Raw genomic sequence first — 19,867 nt, 5'->3', positions numbered from 1 at the left:
CACTCCTCTTCGGCATCAGCACAACATCCCTCAACAGACTCCAGCGTGTCCAGAACGCAACCGCCAGACTCCTCACCCACACCAAATCATGGCATCACATCACCCCGGTCCTCAAAGAACTCCACTGGCTTCCCGTCTCACACCGCATTCACTACAAACTCCTGGTCCTCACCTATAAAGCCCTCCACCATCTGCCCCCCCCCTACCTCACTGACCTCCTCATCCTCTACCAACCACCCCAGTCCCTCAGATCCACCTCAGCCGGTTTGCTCTCAATCCCCAAGGCCAAACTCCGGAGCTTCGGGGACAGAGCCTTCTCTGTGGCAGCCCCGAAGCTCCGGAACTCCCTCCCCCAAGACCTCCGTGAGTCTGATTCCCTCACCCTGTTCCAGTCCGGTCTCAAAACCCACCTCTTCGACTCTGCTTATCCTTAAACCCGCCCCTCCCCCCTCTGAACCAACATCCTCCTGACTGCTTTTCTGTTTTTGTTTTGTTTTTGTTTGTGTTTTTGTTCTTGTTTTGTTTGTCGACCTGACTCATATTGTAAAGCGTCTTTGGGTCTAGAAAAGCGCTATATAAATCCCATGTATTATTATTATTATGTACTGTATGTCTTAATGCTCTTACAGTATATGTGACGGTGTGACTTCCATGAAACTATATTTTATATCTTCCCAACAGACGAGCTGACAGAAAACCTAACACTCTAACAACCACAACATTGCAAAGGCGAGTAAATGTAAATTAAAAGAATTCACAATTTTATTATTTCTTCTTCTTTCTTGCAGTGAGGTGAAGCTGACCTTGCACTTGGTGCCAGTAAGGATGTTCCTCATGCAGGCTGAATGTTTCTCCTTCCTTACTGACAAAGAAGCCCTTGATTTGCAATGCTTCACTAATTGTCATTTCCCTTGCTCCGTAGGGACACTTTACCTCAAGCACAGCGGAAGACCCTACCAGACCATCTGGAGATGCCCCCAACATTCCTGATTGGGAGAGCCACAAATCTGACTCATGGACCTGCATCTGAGTTGCAGTGGTGAATGCCCTGACGCCCTCACATTCATTCATAGTCCCCCACTGTACAGACAAAACACCATCAAGGGCCTGTTGTTGCCCTAGCACCCTGGCAATAAAGGAAGCAGTCACACGCTTTGACCTCAGGACAGCTCCAAAGTTGCTGGCAGTCAACCTTCCTTTCCTGAACAAATGCCAGTTTGGGCTGGTTCGCTGACCAGTGGTAGCCACCTGAATTGCCCTCTGTTGCTATTCAGACAATGCCATGCTTGCCACAATTGCCTCAGGTCCCTGATGCCCAACAGATTTGATAATTTCAGGAACAGTAAGTGTTTCCAAGCTGTAGTGTTCCTCTTCTGGCTCGGGGGAGAGAAGCCAAGAAATTCCTGAGAACCTGCCCCCGAGTATGTCCCTCAGCCAGTCATGATCTTCGGAGGTAGGCTCTCTTGTCAGCGGGTTAAATTAGTTATTGGTTTCAACAGTCACATTAAAACAGTTACTAAATCAGCTTACTATCACCTAAAGAACATATCTAGGATTAAAAGACTAAAGTCACAGCAGGATTTGGAAAAACGTGTCCATGCTTTTATCTTCAGTAGACTGGACTACTGCAATGGTGTCTTCACAGGTCTCACTAAAAAATCTATTAGAAAGCTGCAGCTGATTCAGAACACCGCTGCTCGAGTCCTCACTAACACTAAGAAAGTGGATCACATCACTCCTGTTCTGAAGTCTTTACACTGGCTTCCTGTGTGTCAAAGAATAGATTTCAAAATACTGCTGCTGTTTATAAAGCACTGAATGGTTTAGGACCAAAATGCATTTCTGACCTCCTGCTAAATGATGAACCATCCAGATCTCTCAGGTCTTCAGGGACTGGTCAGCTTTCTGTCCCCAGAGTCAGAACTAAACATGGTAAAGCAGCGTACAGTTATTATGCTCCAAATATCTGGAACAAACTCCCAGAAACCTGCAGGTCCGCTGCAACTTACTACTTTTAAATCCAGGCTGAAGACTTTTCTTTTTGTCGCTGCTCTTAATTGAACTATTAATATCTTAGACTGCACTGTAACTTTTATCCATGTATTTTTTCTTTTAATGTTTATTTTATTAGCTTTTCTTTTTAATGACTGATTTTAAATGCCATTTTCTTAATGTCTTTCATTTTTTGTAAAGCACTTTGAATTGCCTTGTGTTGAAAAGTGCTATATAAATAAACTTGCCTTGCCTAATAAAGATTTCATGTGACACATAAAATTGATTTGTTGATGGGAATTAATGTGAATAAATTAACTCGGTCTTAAAAGGTTAACGGTACTCTTGCTATCACTACTCACCGACACTATAAACCTTGTCCCTCATGCTAGCCCTGACAACACCGGTAAGCACACCTTCATCTAGGCTGCACTGTAACGTGTCCTGACTTGTAGTGGTTCTCTCCTCTATCAACACTCTTCTAGTCATCTTTGTAAAACGATATCAGACTGGTAATGAACACAGCCATGACTTATAGTTAAATTCAGTGTGGCTAAAATGAAAAGCTTTGTTAAAATATGCAAGCACGCGAAAGTCAAATTCAGCTTTATTGTCAAAAATTCTAACATGTGTTATACATCCAGAAATATCGAAATATCGTTTCCCACAGTGTGACATGTATACATAAAACAAAAAGGGCCTAGATAAACGTGGTATACATTAAACAAAACGGGCCTAGATAACCGGGGTAGGCCTATAGGCCTACAGTTTAAAATGTTAATATATTTAAAGTTTTCAAAGTGCAGTTTCAGTGCAAGTCAGTTGAAACGATCTTAAGTTGGCGTGACGTTGAAGTCGTGCGACCCTGCTGCTGTACTGGCTTGTAGTTAGTTTATAGCATAACGTTAGCATTTTGCTTCTGCCGACTAGATTTATTATTCAAAAATTATAAAAGTAGGGTTGACATGTGGATATTATCCGGCTGAACAAAACGTGATCCATCTCTTAAATATGTGTCAACCACAGACCTTATTTCGAGCTATTTTCCAAAATCCTATGGAGAAATTGCATTGCGTTTTAGACGAAGGAACCGGAAGAAGTTTACTTCCGGGTTTAAGGACGCGTCACTGCGGCTCTCTATAACCTGACCCCCGGCTCGATGAGCGAACTATGGATAAATCAAAGAAAAGTACCGGAGGAACACAGGATTTTATTCTGCGTGGACAGAGTTATATGTTATCACAGCAAACGATGCTGGTTTACCGGTATGTTTGATATGTAGAGAGAAGTTGTCAAAGGTGCTGCAGCCTTTACGTATCGAGGAACAACAAGGGAGAGGATGACAGCTGACGATCTTCAGTCATAATTCAATGGGGTATGTAATTTATTTCAGAAAACACTTTTTGTTATATTCCATGGAATGCTCTTAACTTCCCGATAGCAATGAATATATTTAATGCTTTGACAATAAATACATACAAAAATTAATCTCTGGAAGCCGTAGCGCTGTAAAAAGCATGACCAATCAATCTGAGCCGGCCAGGCAAAAATAACTGGATGGCCTACCTGCCTGTCAGCCTTGCATCTCTGCACAAACTTATCTCGTGCCCTCATTGATGATGCGCGTTCGTGTGTATTAGTTTCGAAGAGGGACTCTGTAAGAAAGTCTGAAGGAAGAGGCATATTTTTTCCGGTTGTGTATTTTCAAATTCTAGCGCACTCAAGCTGGTTTCTCCATTCTTACCTACCCTACCTTTAACTCTTTTTAGGGTGCAGCTATATGTTTTATTTATTTCAAAGTGGGCCCATTTTAATAATATTTTTTTTTCCTTCAAATGTGCAGAGGACCCCCCAAGTGCTGTGTTTAATTTATTTTAAAGTAGGCCTGTGTATTATTTTTAATTCTCCTTATAGGAGTTCTTTGTTTCTTATTAGAGGTTAACAGTATTATATAATGTAATAAATAGCCTAATAAATGCAAAAAAACTGTAGTTTTTGTCTGATATAACAATAAATATAACTTTATTAGCTATCTAGCTATCAAATATGTTTTGTGGCTCCAGACAAAAAAATGTTTTGGAAAAAGGAGCAAAATGGCTCATTTGGTCAAAAAGGTTGCAGACCCCTGCTCTAGACCGACAATTTGTTGGAGCTGGAAGTGAACCGGATTCCGGAGCTAAGAGGCGGCGCCTCTGCGTTGTGAACAGGAAAAACCGGTACTTTTCAGGCTCCAGCTCCGAGCCGGAGCTGAAAACGCGTTGGTGTGAAAGGGCGATTACTGATTAGTTAATGAGATCTGACTTTTTTCGCATAGGTTTTAAGCTCTGATATTTCTGTCGACCCTGCAATGGAGGCAAATGGAATTGCTCACAGAATTTAAAAACTCTACAGAAAGTTGTTACAGAAACAATCCACAAGCAGTTTGTGTAGGAACTACTTTCTATTCAAGAAATAGTCCCTCTGAGAATGGAAGTTTACACTGCTTTAAATCAACTCGGCTAAACTTGTATTGAATAATAATAATAATAATAATAATAATAATAACAACAATAATAACAATAATAATATTTTTTATTTAGTTATTTCTGGAAGGTCAAAGACATTTAACAGAGTTAAAATTCAAAAAAACATAATTAAAACAACACACTTAAAATATATAAAACACAACATTAATTACAGATTGAAAGCAGTTCTGAGTGAGATCATGGTGAGATCGGGGAGTGAGTTCCAGAGGGAGGGGGCAGCGACGGAGAAGGCTCTGTCCCCCCAGGTTCGGTGCCTGGTCCTATGAGGAAATGTCTGGAGGTTGGATTTAGCTTTATAAATTCATATAGCAGCTCATTTAAATAAACGTTGTCACATACAATCAGAAGTACATGTGGGGCTGGGTAAACAGATATGAACTTATAGTGCATGTATATGGCAGCTGGACAGTGAAGTGTCTGACCAGCAGCCCCCCCGTCCTCCACCTGCCTCCTCACACACTCCCAGGACACTTTAATGACACGTGAGCATGTCACCCTACCCCCAGAGCGGGAGGTGTAGGGTCACCTGATCCCCAGCAGCACTCAACTGCTCAGGTGTCTCTTTGTATCAAAGCATAGGCACAGCAGGAAGGCAGCCATTAGGACGGAGAGAGGAGGAAGAAGGCAGGAAAACGGGGGGATAAAGGGAGTCGAGGGGACATGGTCTTAGACAAAGCGCCGCTGAGTGTGCACAATGGCACCATGACGAAAGGCTTTGAGGAGATCAGTACGTTGGACCTACCCAGGAAGAGAACTCAACCAGAGTTTTGTTGAGGCTTCCTGTTTCTTCTTCTTCATCGTGTCTTCTTCTCTCTCTTTCATGTTCTCTCTCTTTCCTCCATCAATGTCTCTGCATTCATCCCTCTATTCTCATCTCTTTCCTGCAGATCCAGCTGCCAACGCCGCTGATGACACATCGGCTCCCGCAACAGTAAGTGGACAAATATCGCCTGTGAAACGAGTGCTGGAACATGAAATGATATACATAAAGGTCTTTGTGTAATGTTATCAAGAATTTATTGAATATTTTGGGAAGTTGGTTCAACCAAACTAGACATTCTGATGTGAGCTAGTATTATGACATTTCATTGACTGAATCATTCAATCATTGATCAAGATATTAGTTAGAGTAATCAATGTCTCAGGGTGAATATGTGAAGCACAACAGTGAGGGGAGTGAGACGTGTTGTCAGGCCCAGCAGGTTGAGGGAAGGATGTGTGTGTGTGTGTGTGTGTGTGTGTGTGTGTGTGTGTGTGTGTGTGTGTGTGTGTGTGTGTGTGTGTGTGTGTGTGTGTGTGTGTGTGTGTGTGTGTGTGTGTGTGTGTGTGTGTGTGTGTGTGTGTGTGTGTGTGTGTGTGTGTGTGTGTGTCTGAAAACCCCTAAATAGGTGAGGGTCTGCCATATGTCACACGGATTCTTAACTTCTTTTGGATGTAGGGAAATTTGATATTTTTTGCCCAAAATGCACAACAAACGCACGTTGGTAAACTTCAGAGTCCTTATTTTAAACTGCAGCAAATATTTAGCATTGTACGAGGGAACCTGCGAGTTTAGCTGGCTTCCTGTAACGTCTGCATCCACCTTCCAATGCACTCGATTCAAGAAGCAGAGCACAGCACATCTCCAACATCCCCAACATCTCCAACATCTCCAACATTTCCAACATCTCCAACATCTCCAACATTTCCAACATCTCCAACATCTCCAAAATTAAAAAAAGAGTTTCACTTATGCGCCAGCACTTACAATGGTATTGCTTATTGAAGTAAACATGTCAGCACGGTTCTTGTTGTCCTTAGTTTGAATCATTATGGTGTTTTTATTGTTTTATCGCTTTGGGTAAAAAGCTTTAGCTAAATGTAATTTAATTTAAGGGATTATTTTCCTCTTTATTGCCCCTACTAAGGAACTTAAGACAGTGGCACCTGAGCAACCGGACCCCTCCAGGATAGAGGTGGTTTCAGTGACGGAGGAAGACCTCCCCACTGTTGAGACCCCCAACACACTGAACGTCAGCCCCCTGGGCAGCTTTGTCGCTATCCTCCAAACGGAGAACAGTTCTGCAAAACCTGAAGACACCCAACCTCCAGCTGCACCCAGCCCCATCATGCCAATCACCAAGGTGCAGCCATTTATGCACGGTGAGCCCCTCACACTCTTCATGTCTCAGCATGAAAGTATGGATATGGAGAAGTTCCCTGTGGGACCAATAAAGGCATTCTTATTCTGAGGACCGCACACAGCTAGTTACAGGATCTGCTTGAAATGTGAGAAGATGTGACGGACACAGTGTTTGGAGGATAATCAGAATCGGGTTTATTACCAGTGTCACACGTACGAGGAATCTGTCTAGGTGTAATAGTGCGACATCTGATTTCTTGGGGCCATACATTATAGGTTAAGAGTAATCAGATATTTAAAAAATCCTTCTCATTAACTAACACTAGGTCAGGAATACACAAGATTTGCTGAAACTGCTAAAACTCTGAGAGCCGGTCAGAATAACATACCCGTCTTCTAATGTCCAGTGTGACACTCACCAGGAGCTGCACGTGATCACACTATGATCTTTATTTGACTAAATCCAAAGAAACAGAAGCCAGGAAATGAGCTGCACCTTTGTGTTGAGGTTGCATTTACATTACACATATTGACAGGTGTTTACATCATTTGGTCCTGTAAAGCATGTTTTACATTTTGCTTCTGGTCATGTCAGAAAACAGAAAAATCACTTACAAAAAATGAATCATTCCTTGGTGATTGAACTGCTTGCAGCTCATATTGTATAACTTTGAAAGGGTAGATGACCTGTTGTGTCTCACTAGAGGATGATCTGGAGCCAGGCTGGAGGAGCAGACTGCTGGCTCACCGGCTGGAGCTGCTGCTCGCTGCCGGCCTCGTCCTGCTGCTCACTCTGGCTCTCGCCATCGGCCTCGGAGGTAAGGAGCTCCATTGGGTTATAATGGAGCCGCTGAAGCATGCGTCCTTTGCTCCTTCAATATTTTATGATGCCCTTACTTGTAATACGTAAGGGAGCCTCTCTTACAGTGCACTCTTTTACTTCCAGCTTTTTTTGATTCTCACTTATGCCATTTTTACAGAAAGAGTCAGTAAAAGCTAGTTTTTTAAATACAAATATGTATTCAACAATATGTGTTTTGTTTTAATAAATAAATATTATTCCTCTTTATGTTGGCTACATATGTTACCTGGCTAACCGGATAAAGGGTGAGCTTAGATTAGTGGTGTACATCGAAGTCTTGTTTCTGTTTTAATTCCATTCAGATGTAATGTTGTGTGTGTCTGTGGAGGTGCAGCAGTGTTTGAGTCCCTGTTGTCACCATCACACCACAGCAACACGGCTGGAGGATCACTTTATTATCCGAGCAAACACTAATCTGAAATCTAGTGTGAACACATGCAAATTACATTTCATTCCCCCTGATGAAATCAAATAAAATATGTTTGCCTATGTGATTTATATTAGTTTGTTGAGGCTTTTGAATAGTAACATTTACCTGTTGAATTAAACTGCTCCTACCACAGAGAGGTGCAGGGATGACATATTTTTGTAGGCAGACCCCAAAGTTAATTACAAGGGCTCCCTCGACAAAAAGACAGAGGTTTTTTCCATTGTAATATCGCTGGCAAACATGCGTTTATGATACTTAAATGTTCAGAAGGATTATCTCCACGTATTAACACCACTTTGTGATTCTGGAAGCGTAAATACATCACGGTCACATGGCTGCATAACAACACCGCTAAGACTGTTAGCAACCACAGTTTTTATGACATATAGATGCTTTGGAGATTTACCAGTGGGGTATTTACCGATGTGTTTTGTGTTGTTGGATAAAACATACAAATATCATTGTTTAGCTTTTATTAAAAACAGATCTTAATTTAGGCATCTAACCAAAATCATGTTTAACAAAACATTGACTTCGAAATGAGGGAACCGGAGGGAGAAGGGAATCCAGTTATTTAGGACTCATTCCTTCACCACTCTATATACAGTCATTACTGACGGAGTAAATTAAGCTAAGCTTATATGAAATGAGAAAAAGTACTGCAGTTTTCCTTAGCATGTGAGTCTGCTGTTTGGGTTTTTGGTTGGTGTTCCTCTGACTGTTCTCCAGCGCCACAAGTGAGCATTTCTATGCAACCAATACTTTGGTATACTGATTAAATACAGTCAAGATGAAGAGCGCCAGCTCTATTGTGTGTGTTGTGCTGACAAGTAAACTGTGTGTGTGTGTGTGTGTGTGTGTGTGTGTGTGTGTGTGTGTGTGTGTGTGTGTGTGTGTGTGTGTGTGTGTGTGTGTGTGTGTGTGTGTGTGCGCGCACGCGCGCAGTGGGTCTGAGCTGTGTGGGGAAGTTCCGGTGTGGCTCCTCCTCTCAGTGTATCAGTGCGTGGGCTCAGTGTGACGGACAGCCTCACTGTGACAACGGGGAGGACGAGCTTGGCTGTGGTGAGTCACACACCTGAATATGCAGCATGTGACGTTTATATCAGAGATATATTGATATAAACATCATATTATAACAGCGATATCAAAAGACATCTACAATAGCATCTTTTATATAGAGTACATTTTACATACATAATACAGACATATGTTGAGGGAAGAGCTGATATTAACTCTGAGGTTATATGTCTGTCTGTCTGTCTGTCTGTCTGTCTGTCTGCCTGTCTGTCTGCCTGGCTGTCTGTCTGTCTGCCTGCCTGCCTGTCTATCTGTCTGTCTGCATGTCTGTCTGCCTGTCTGCCTGCCTGCCTGCCTGTCTGTCTGTCTGCCTGCCTGCCTGCTTGTCTGCCTGCCTGTCTGCCTGTCTGTCTGTTTGTCTACCTGCCTGTCTGTCTGTCTGTCTGTCTGCCTGTCCGTCCGTCCGCCCGTCTGCCTGCCTGTCTGCCTGCCTGCCTGCCTGCCTGCCTGCCTGCCTGCCTGCCTGCCTGCCTGCCTGCCTGCCTGCCTGCCTGCCTGTCTGTCTGTCTGTCTGTCTGCCTGTCTGTCTGTCTGTCTGTCTGTCTCTGTTTATCTGTCTGTCTGTCTGTCTGTCTGCCTGCGTGTGTGTGTCAGTGCGTCTGAGTGGGAGCAGCTCTGTCCTGCAGGTGCAGCGGGGGGGTGTCTGGAGGACGGTGTGCTCCGAGGGCTGGAACAACGTGCTGGGGGTGTCGGCCTGCAGGCAGCTGGGATACTCCAGGTCTCCTGTCCTCAGCTCTGTCTGCATGTGGTGCTGTGATGGGGCATCGGTTCAGTTTGAACATTCGAGAGAAATAGACCTTATACAAGAAACACTACAGGCTTCCAGCATTATTTGCTCATGGGTGTTCAAAGAATTTTGGGACTGATCACCGGGAGGGGTTAGCTTCCATAGGATAAGATTAGAAATGAGCCCAGTATAACATGGAAAAAATCTCCAGGAATCTTAGATCGCTGTTAAATGAGGGGTGGGATGTTGGTGAATGGTAACGCAGAACAGAAGCCATGACGGTTCACAATGGACCAGAACCTGGACGACTGCTTAGGTTTTTCAATCTGTAAAGATACCGGGTTTACAGTATTTAGCGATGTCAGAGTGAAGACACTTTTTAGATTTTTTAAAAATGTTAAACAAAAAATGCATTCAATTTTTTAAAGCAGATGTGCTTTAAAAAATCGAATGCATTTTTTGTTTAAAATGTGTGTTATCAAGTGACAATGTCAACAGCCGTATCCTCAGCTGAACATGGTGTCTGTGTGGCTGTGTCCTTCAGGTATGTGGAGTCCTTCTTCGTGTCTCTGACCTCCATCGCGCAAGATCTCCAAGACAACCTGGTGTCCATCAACCTGAGCCAGGCACAGACCATTAAGCTCCACAATGCCACAGCCTTCAGGTACAGCACATCCCTATAAAATGACTGGAAAAGCATTTAGGCTAACTGTGCTAACTGTCAGTAAGTAGGGGATCATCAACATTATCCCTTATATAAATCATCTGAAGCCCCTCCGTTAGGATTGGACCTGAACTACTCTATTCTAGCTCTGCTAGGCCCAGAAATGGGGGTGGAGGGTGTAAATATATAAAATGTTAGAGTTTATCTCCAGTTTGTAATACAGGGTTCTGATTGTTAGGAGGATATTACTTTATACTGTTAACACAAACACAAATGTTTTCATACCTTTTTATTCTGATCAAATAAGATGATTTTCCAATTGAATTTTGGAATATTGCAGGAAAATAAGGTCTTTGGCAAATCCCACGTTTTGTCTAGCAGGAGTAAGATTGTAATAACCTCAGACCTTCTTTTTTTTCTTTTTTTTTTTTATCTAACCAAAACTCTTTTTTAAAAAAACACTGTGTACCAGACGAGGGAACTAGGAATTTTACTAGGCTGACTTCCGGGTTTAGGACTCATTCCTGCAGCTCTCTACTGGCTACGCTCTCAGAGAGTCCTGTGCAGACTATGGTGTCTCGTCTCCTTACACATACAGTACCATTATACTCTGTACCAATTTGTTCCACATGTTCTGTCCATGTACTAGTTGGCATGTTCAGAACAAATGGCCTAAATATCATACTGACCTCAGAAATGTGCAACAATCGGATCCAACAAAATGGTTTCTTAAAAAAGCCTTTGTAAAACCAAATACACTGTCGATAAATCATAAATCTGAACTTTGTTTAATTTTTCCAAAAAAGATTGCAGCGTCTACTTTGTCTCATTGTGGTGCAACACACCTCATCACCACTGCTACCATTGGTGAGATCTGCAGTTGAAGTGGCCATAAAGGAAAAAGGAAAAATGATGCTTTAGCTGAAGTACTTTTCAACAGTTTACGTATTTCTGTTTAAAAGAGAAAAGCATGTGAAGATTGCCCCCCATCCTGCTTTGTTAAAGAGCAGCAATCTTGATAAATAAAGTACAATATTTCCCTCTAAAATGTAGAAAAGGTTTAAAATATGTACCAAATTGAAAGGACTCTTAAACCTTCCGAAGTGCAGTACATGAGCTCATTCACAACAATATCTGTCAAATATCTTCATTGACTTTGATGAGTGTGCTTCAGTATCTGTTGGAAGCAGTCTAAGTATTCTTCTGTGTCCTCATCCGTAAGTCAAAGGACATTATAACCTTCACTTGTAGTTCTTCTCCATGCTTGCTGAGTTTCTGTGTGACCTTTGACCTCCCCAGTAAGACTCAGTGCAGCTCAGGGAAGGTGACCACCCTGAAGTGTCTGGGTGAGGAAACACACTGAGTGATCTTTCTTTGAGTCGTGACTTGTTTTCCATTGAGGATTTCTGGTGGAGAAGCTTGTGCTCCTGCATGTTCTTATGTTCTTACATGGAATGCAGTGTGTGTTTGTTCTGTCTGTGTCATTGTTGGAGTGAATGTTACCTTTTCCTGCTAAGATAAATAATAAGCTAACTAATAAGCTAAATAAATAAATAAACACCTTACTCTGTATTTAAAAATGAAACACAGCTGTGTTCCATAACATATGAAACCTTAAGGGTTTGATGTACTTACGTCATACAGTCTATGAGCTACATCAAATATGTGGGACCAGTGTGTGTGTGTGCATGAGTGTGTGTTTACTGAATACATGTATATGACTGCATGTAACTAGTATAGACTTGTGATTCTGATGCTTTCAGCATCAGACTGGATGCTTTTGATCTGTGTTTATGATCTTTAAAGGGGCACACCCAATACAACATTATTAGAAAGGGCATGCACATAATATTTAAAATGCTGTAGTTATCAGAGCCTCTCAGTCTGAGCTGTAGTTATCTCTCTCAGTCTGAGCTGTAGTTATCAGAGCCTCTCAGTCTGAGCTGTAGTTATCAGAGCCTCTCAGTCTGAGCTGTAGTTATCAGAGTCTCTCAGTCTGAGCTGTAGTTATCAGAGCCTCTCAGTCTGAGCTGTAGTTATCTCTCTCAATCTGAGCTGTAGTTATCAGAGCCTCTCAGTCTGAGCTGTAGTTATCAGAGCCTCTCAGTCTGAGCTGTAGTTATCAGAGTCTCTCAGTCTGAGCTGTAGTTATCTCTCTCAGTCTGAGCTGTAGTTATCAGAGCCTCTCAGTCTGAGCTGTATTTATCAGCCTCTCAGTCTGAGCTGTAGTTATCAGAGGCTCTCAGTCTGAGCTGTAGTTATCAGAGCGCCTCTCAGTCTGAGCTGTAGTTATCTCTCTCAATCTGAGCTGTAGTTATCAGAGCCTCTCAGTCTGAGCTGTAGTTATCAGAGTCTCTCAGTCTGAGCTGTAGTTATCAGAGCCTCTCAGTCTGAGCTGTAGTTATCAGAGCCTCTCAGTCTGACCTGTAGTTATCAGCCTCTCAGTCTGAGCTGTAGTTATCAGAGTCTCTCAATCTGAACTGTAGTTATCAGCCTCTCAGTCTGAGCTGTAGTTATCAGAGCCTCTCAGTCTGAGCTGTAGTTATCTCTCTCAGTCTGAGCTGTAGTTATCAGAGCCTCTCAGTCTGAGCTGTAGTCATCAGAGCCTCACGCCTGGATTCCACCGGGTCCGTCCATTTGTTTCATTGAAGAACGAAAACAGGAATGTTGAGTTAAATTATACTCATCCCCCCAACCCCACTCATTAAAAAATGCACCCCTCCATCCAAAAATCCCCTCAAAGTCCCATTCAAAATGTTCAATGAAAAGAGCCCTTCTCCCTCCAAAAAGTCCCATTAAACATGCACATCTTCCTTCAAGCGATCCTCTGCATTTTTGCTAAACCCTTTCAGTCAATGGGCTCTTCCTGGGCCTCATCAACATCACACTCTGAGTCTTCCTCTTCAGTGTCACTGTCCAGCCTTGTTGAGGATGGCTCTGTGTCAGGCTCAGAGAGCCTTAGGTTTGCCCGAATGCCAACCAGTTTTTCCACTCTCACATTTGTGAGCCTGTTGCGAACCTTTGTGTGGTCTCAATAGCCATGCAGTAAGCAGTGTGCTATGGCATGGATATTCAAGTGTACTTGAATGGCATCTGTTTGTTTTAGTCAAGATTATGCTAAAATATACTTTACCCAACTATATTTAAGTTCCCTATGAAGAGCCAACCTTCAATTTGGAAAATTCCCAGTTTATTCCCATAAATTCCCGTTTATTCCCGTTAATTCCCGTGGAAAGTTTCCATCTTTGAAAATTCCCGGAATTTTGCAACCCTAGTGTTAGGGATGTGCATCTCCATCACTGAGGCCGATCCCATGCGCATCTCGATAGTTGCCAACGATACGATACATTAACGATACATTTGAAACACCGGGCGATACGATACGATTCACCCCCTACAGTTCGATACGATTTGATTCAACATTATGCGATTCGGGGCGATACGATGCGATTCAACACGATGCAAAATAATGATAGTTCAATATGGTACGACAGAGGATTTGGTTTTATTCCTTATGCAGCAAATCATAAATTAACAAAAAAGTGCTTTATATATTTGGTTCTCTCTGCTAGTACTACCTTAAAAAACTCTCCAGAGTACAGTACAAGTGTATAACACCTCACAGTTAAACAATTTAAGGATGCATTGCTCATGATTAACAATGTGCAAATAACAACTACCATAGTGCCATGCCCATACAGCTTCCAGCCTGATGTGCTTAATACTCATTCATAGGCTAACTCACCAGTTAGCAGAAAGCAGTGGTTTCTATATGAACAATAAACAATACAAATAACCTTTCACAAACAGGTATTTCATAACTGCTTACAATTGTAAGGAAGACATTCAAACTATTATTGGCAGTCACAGGCTGCTGTAAACTAAACAGCACTCTCTCTGACAGAACACCTCACTGAGTGATTTCACTCATATGTCTCAAGGCCGCTACACACCAACCTGAGACCAAAGAACGCGTACCGAAGACGTCCCTACTTTTACGTCTGCTACGTCGCCTACGAACACACCGAAAAGACTTCAGTCGACGAGTGGCAATAACTGTCCTTACCAGCAGGCAGCGGTAGTGTGTATTCGTCATTCAAAAGAGGCAACAGCCAATCAGAGTGATTTCTTTGGCCGACTTTCTTTGACCGATTGCGGGAGGTGTGAAAATGTGCCGTAAGCAACAACGGTGCGGGACACCTGAGGAGGGGGCCGCGAATGCCCGACTGCCTCTGACGGCCTCTGACTCCCAAAATCGGATAGGTGTGTCAGGGCCTTTACCCCTACACTGTAAAATGTTTGGCTGTAAACTTACAGTAAATTACTGGCTACTAGTTGCATTGATTTCACAGTAATTTACTGTAGATATTTCACAGTAATTTACTGTAGATATTTTACAGTAAATTACAATAAAAGTACAACTAAATACTGCAACTTTACAGTTGCCATGCCCATGGAATTACTATGATATAGCAGTCCAGAGCTGTGGTATTATGGCACCTTGCTGTACATAGATTACAGTAATTACCTGTATTTTTACACTTTTACTGTAGAAGATGCAACACATTAGCCAGTAATTTACTGACACAAGCGAAACGGGAAACAAAAAGAGGACTGGCCAAAAGGAACAAACAGAAGGAGGGAACCCGAGCCAGCCACACCACGGGCCGTAGGACCCATAGCTTCCCCCCCCCCCGCCCCCCTAACCAGAAATGTGCGAAAACTGGACTACCAGGTCCTCCAGGCTAAACATAAACACATCTGCAAAAATATGGCCTACAACTCAAAATGGCAAAGAGGTATTCTGAGGAGAGTGTCTCCCGGCGTTAGGATAGGCGAGACATCCTTCTCCTCCAGCTTCTCTCTATATATACACACACGGCGGAATTTGGAACACCTGGGCAGAGGCGGAGCCAGGGGCAGACCAGGTGCACCTGGGCAGAGGCGGAGCCAGGGGAAGACCTGAGCTGCATCTCACTTCGGTTAAATGGATTCCTTGCGTCCCACACTTGCGTCGTTTCCCTGTGACTAGTCCCTCCCACCAGGGAAGCATGGAGAGATGCAAGGAAACCACGAGAAGCAGGGAAATGAGTTTGAAGAGCAATGGGACGCCCTTTCCTCCGGAGCGTCACGTGAAGCGACGTCCGTTTGTGATGACGCCGCACAGCTGATCGTCTGACAGCAGCTCTGTCCTGCTCTGTCTCCGTTGTTTCCACACACACCCCCGCCTCTGTTAGTACACCTTTACTGACACAAACATTTGTATCATCCGTTGTAGACCCAAATAAATAAAATAAAATAAGAACTTATTCTCAAAAAAGATAAACGCCATTCTTGAAATGTATAAACGAAAAAAGCAATCAAGAAAATGTTTCCAATAAATGAAGAAAATAATTGTTGACCACTTTGTTATTCAAATATATCACATATTTGAAACTAAATGATATATTAATTGAAACCAAACACAGTATAGACTGAGGAGTGACTCTCGTGAGGTTCATGGGCTGCGTTTCACTTCTCTTATTTTTTATTTCCTCGCTCCTCGGTCTCGGTCTCACCGGAAGTTGATTTGTCTGCGCCATCTTGAGTAGCGTCCCACAGCCTCATTTTTGCCGGAGGAGCGAGGAGCGATAATGGAGGAGCTATAATCAAGGAACCACCAGACCATCCTTCGATTAAATCCTCAGGCACTCGCCCCGCCCCCTTACTGTGCATCGCTCACTGATTGGACGATGCAGTGCATGCAATGATCTGTTGCTTCTTGACATGAGAGCAGTTTCCCAGCGGAGTGACGAAAATACATGAACCTCACGGGAGTCACTCCTCAGTTTATACTGTGTTTTGTTTCAATTCATGTATCATTTAGTTACAAATATGTGATATATCTGAACAACAAAGTGGTCAACAATCATTTTATACATTTTTTGGAAACATTTTCATGATCGGTTTTTTCGTTTTACATTTTCATTTATTGACATTTCCATTCAGTCAGTCATTAAGTGCTATTTAAAATGTTAATTTGCTACATACCCAAACAAACAAACAAAGTGTGCAATCCAATGAATGTTAATCTAACTGGGTTTTGATAGATAACATATTTTTTTTTTTCTCTCAATTATTTTATTTCTATTGAGCACTCTAATCAATATTAATCCAACTAATGTTCGTTTATACATTTTAAGAATGGCGTTTATCTTTTTTGAGAATGAGTTCTTATTTTATTTTATTTATTTGGGTCTACAACAGATGATACAAATGTTTGTGTCAGTAAATGTGTACTAACAGAGGCGGGGGTGTTTGTGAAAATAACGGGGACAGAGCTGCTGTCAGACAAACAGCTGTGCGGCGTCATCACAAACGGACGTCGCTTCACGTGACGCTCCGGAGGAAAGGACGTCCCATTGCTCTTAAAACTCATTTCCCTGCTTCTCGTGGTTTCCTTGCATCTCTCCATGCTTACCTCGTGGGAGGGACTAAACGCAGGGAAACTACGCAAGTCAGGGACGCAAGGAATCCATTTAACCGAAGTGAGATGCAGCTCATGTATTTTCTTCACTCCGCTGGAAAACTGCTCTCATGAAGCATCAGATCAGTGCATGCACTGCCTCGTCCAATCAGTGAGCGATACACCGTAAGGGGGCGGGGCGAGTGTCTGAGGATTTCATCGAAGGATGGTCTGGTGGTTCATCGGTTATCGCTCCTCCATTATCGCTCCTCGGTCCTCCGGCAAAAATAAGGCCACTGGGACGCTAAATCAACTTCCGGTGAGACCGAGACCGAGGAGCGAGGAAATGAAAAATAAGAGAAGTGAAACGCAGCCCAGGTGCACCTTTGCAGCAGGGAGACAGAGAAGGAAACAAGGAGGGGAGCAAATGTCTACACAGACATCCACTCAAAGTCAACAAGTTTTCTGGAGAATGTGCTGACATGGGGGTTTAAATTGCCGTGCCTCTTTTTGGCTTTCTAGCCCGTCTTAATGCCCAGGAAGCGCCTGAAAAGAATAAGCCAAGACAACAATTTCAATTTTACATAGATTTATATGTTGCATAGTTTATTTTAAGGCACATGCAGCAGTGCCCCTTTCAATTTAAGTAAAACCTGCACCAAAGAAATAAATTAGTATTTAAAGCCAAGCAAGAGCGATAAAAGCAAGACAATCACTTAATACAGTATTTTACTGTGAAATAATAAAGTAACATGTTGTGAAATCCTGGTAATCATTTATCCTGTACATTCACAGTAATTAACTGTGCCTGCATTGATTTCACTGTGAAATTCAAAATGACAGTATTATATTGTGAACATTACTGGTAATTAGACTGTAAAGTGGTAAAACAGTAATTTATTGTAAAATATTACAGCTAAATATTGGGAAATCATGGTAATATTTTACAGTGTAGATTCCACCGGGTCCGTCTGCGTCACGGCTCAGAAGCGTCCCAGAAGCGTCTCGCAGCTGGGCAACGCTCGAAATAGGATTGAAGTCTATTTTTTTACACGAGGCGTTGCAGAGGCGGCGGGCAGGAAGTGGACCGGTAACAGCAAACGGCCCATCCCCCAAATAAACTAATTTGCAGACCCTGGGCCCTTCTCACTTCGGTTAAATGGATTCTTTGCGTCCCTCACTTGCGTTGTTTCCCTGCGACTAGTCCCTCCCACCAGGGAAGCGTGGAGAGATGCAAGGAAACCACAAGAAACAGGGAAATGAGTTTTAAGAGCAATGGGACGTCGTTTCCCAACCGAATTGAGATGCAGCTCATGTATTTTTTTGTCTGAGGATTTCATCGAAGGATGGTCTGGTGGTTCCTCGGATATAGATCCTCCATTATCGCTCCTCGCTCCTCCGGCAAAAATAAGGCCATTGCGACGCTACTCAAGATGGCACAGACAAATCAACTTCCGGTGAGACCGAGACGGAGGAGCGAGGAAATGAAAAATAAGAGAAGTGAGAAGGGCCCCCTGTCCCTCTGTAGTCTTTCAAGTAGGAGGAGACCCCGCGGACCCCATGTCGCCTCTTTATGCTGCTGTGTAGACGGGCCGTTCTGCGTAAGTTCCTTGTACTACTTGAATTAATCGTTTTTTTACCGATGCAAAGATGCTACAATCGATGCATCGCGAGTTCAACCCAAACTGTAGCCGATGTGCACTCGAAACGCCGCGCAGGCGCACCTTGTGGAATCCCGGCGTCAGTCTGACAGGAGAGAACTCTCCCTCCACCTTATTGTAGAAAAGGCTTCTCATATCCATTAGCGCAGCTAGCTAGCACCAGATGCTAACAAAAACCCACTCACCAACACAAAATGTGCTTGTACCACACACACAGAGCAGGGGGGGGGGGGGGGGGGGGGACAGTGTATGGGCACTGTATGCAATGTAGGCCTAGTGTATGTTGTCGTTAAATAATCATTTGTATTAATAGTATAAGTAAGGAAATAGTAAAAGTTAAACATTTCAAAAGAAAATTCAACCCCCCGATTTGCAGCACCCCCCACAGATGGATGTACCTTTAGCATTTGCGTATACTGCCTCTGCCACGAGCTTGCCCTGCTCTTACTGTCTGTATCTTGGATACCCATTTTATTCTAGACTTACTATGGGAGCTGAGGTTAAACTTTCCAAACATAAACAAAATCACAATCTTGACACACCTTGCCAAATGCATAAACTCAACCAAAATGACCCAAAACTAAAAAAGCCAAAGATGCCCCTCTAGTGAGGCACAAGTGTTGATAAATGGTCTCAGTGCACATGGTATAAATCCAGTGTGTGTGAATAAAAAGTGATGCCTTGGAGGTGCACAAGCTGACCTTTGACCCTCCACATATTCACTCAGAGTGCGGATCCAGGCCCCAGTACAACACCCGTATCGTGGGGGGGAACATCTCCAGGCCGGGGCAGTTCCCCTGGCAGGTCAGCCTCCACTTCGTCAGTGAACACCTGTGTGGAGGCTCCATCATCACATCCCGCTGGGTGCTGACTGCGGCACACTGTGTGTACGGGTGAGTCACAAGCTTACAGACAAGCTGCATATGGAATGGTATTTAGTGAAACCATCAGAGGAGGTATTTAGTAAGGCAAGTTCCTCTGGTAATACTCTGTGTATACCAGCTGATTAAAACTGGTGAAATCCCCATATTCTCTGTAGTGGTCACTGAATCTGAAAAAGAGTGTATTGATGGACATATTTGTTAAAACCCTATTTACATTTTTCTTTCCAACACCTCACTAAACTAAGATTACTGGCTTTCCAGCTGTCAGACCTGACATGAGAGAAACTGAAACAAATGTTGATATGCTCATATGAGTCAACTTCTGTTATTAATGTGCAATTAGGATTTATCAGGAGTATTGGTAGGGTTGTTATTGTATTCAGCCTTTAGAGGAAGACTGTAGACACCACTCATTGTTGAAAAGCACCACTTCCTTTGCATTTTTTCAGGGACAAAAAAGATGATTCTAACTCAATTG

At 43.0% G+C, this 19,867-nt stretch overlaps 1 protein-coding gene across 3 annotated transcripts in view; it reads left to right on the top strand.

Annotated features, from left to right (window-relative positions):
• Positions 1-5,314: 5,314 nt before the first annotated feature.
• Positions 5,315-19,867, top strand: part of tmprss3a (transmembrane serine protease 3a) — a 42,798-nt gene continuing 28,245 nt past the window's right edge. For all 3 annotated transcript variants that reach the window (XR_013804804.1, XM_079662689.1, XM_079662688.1), the window contains exons 1-8: positions 5,315-5,448; positions 6,425-6,659; positions 7,344-7,457; positions 8,877-8,993; positions 9,603-9,726; positions 10,280-10,399; positions 11,699-11,745; positions 19,233-19,398. Coding sequence is in view for 2 of the 3 variants with exons in the window: in XM_079662689.1 (XP_079518815.1) it covers positions 5,338-5,448; positions 6,425-6,659; positions 7,344-7,457; positions 8,877-8,993; positions 9,603-9,726; positions 10,280-10,399; positions 11,699-11,745; positions 19,233-19,398 (1,034 nt within the window). In the remaining variant the exon portion in view is untranslated. The remainder of the gene's footprint in view (positions 5,449-6,424; positions 6,660-7,343; positions 7,458-8,876; positions 8,994-9,602; positions 9,727-10,279; positions 10,400-11,698; positions 11,746-19,232; positions 19,399-19,867) is intronic.

Source organism: Notothenia rossii, assembly GCF_949606895.1.
Source record: "Notothenia rossii genome assembly, chromosome: 2".
NCBI classification, from domain to species: Eukaryota; Metazoa; Chordata; class Actinopteri; order Perciformes; family Nototheniidae; genus Notothenia; species Notothenia rossii.
The sequence above is the reverse complement of the archived record's forward strand: the minus strand, read 5'-3'. Positions and strand labels throughout refer to the sequence as shown.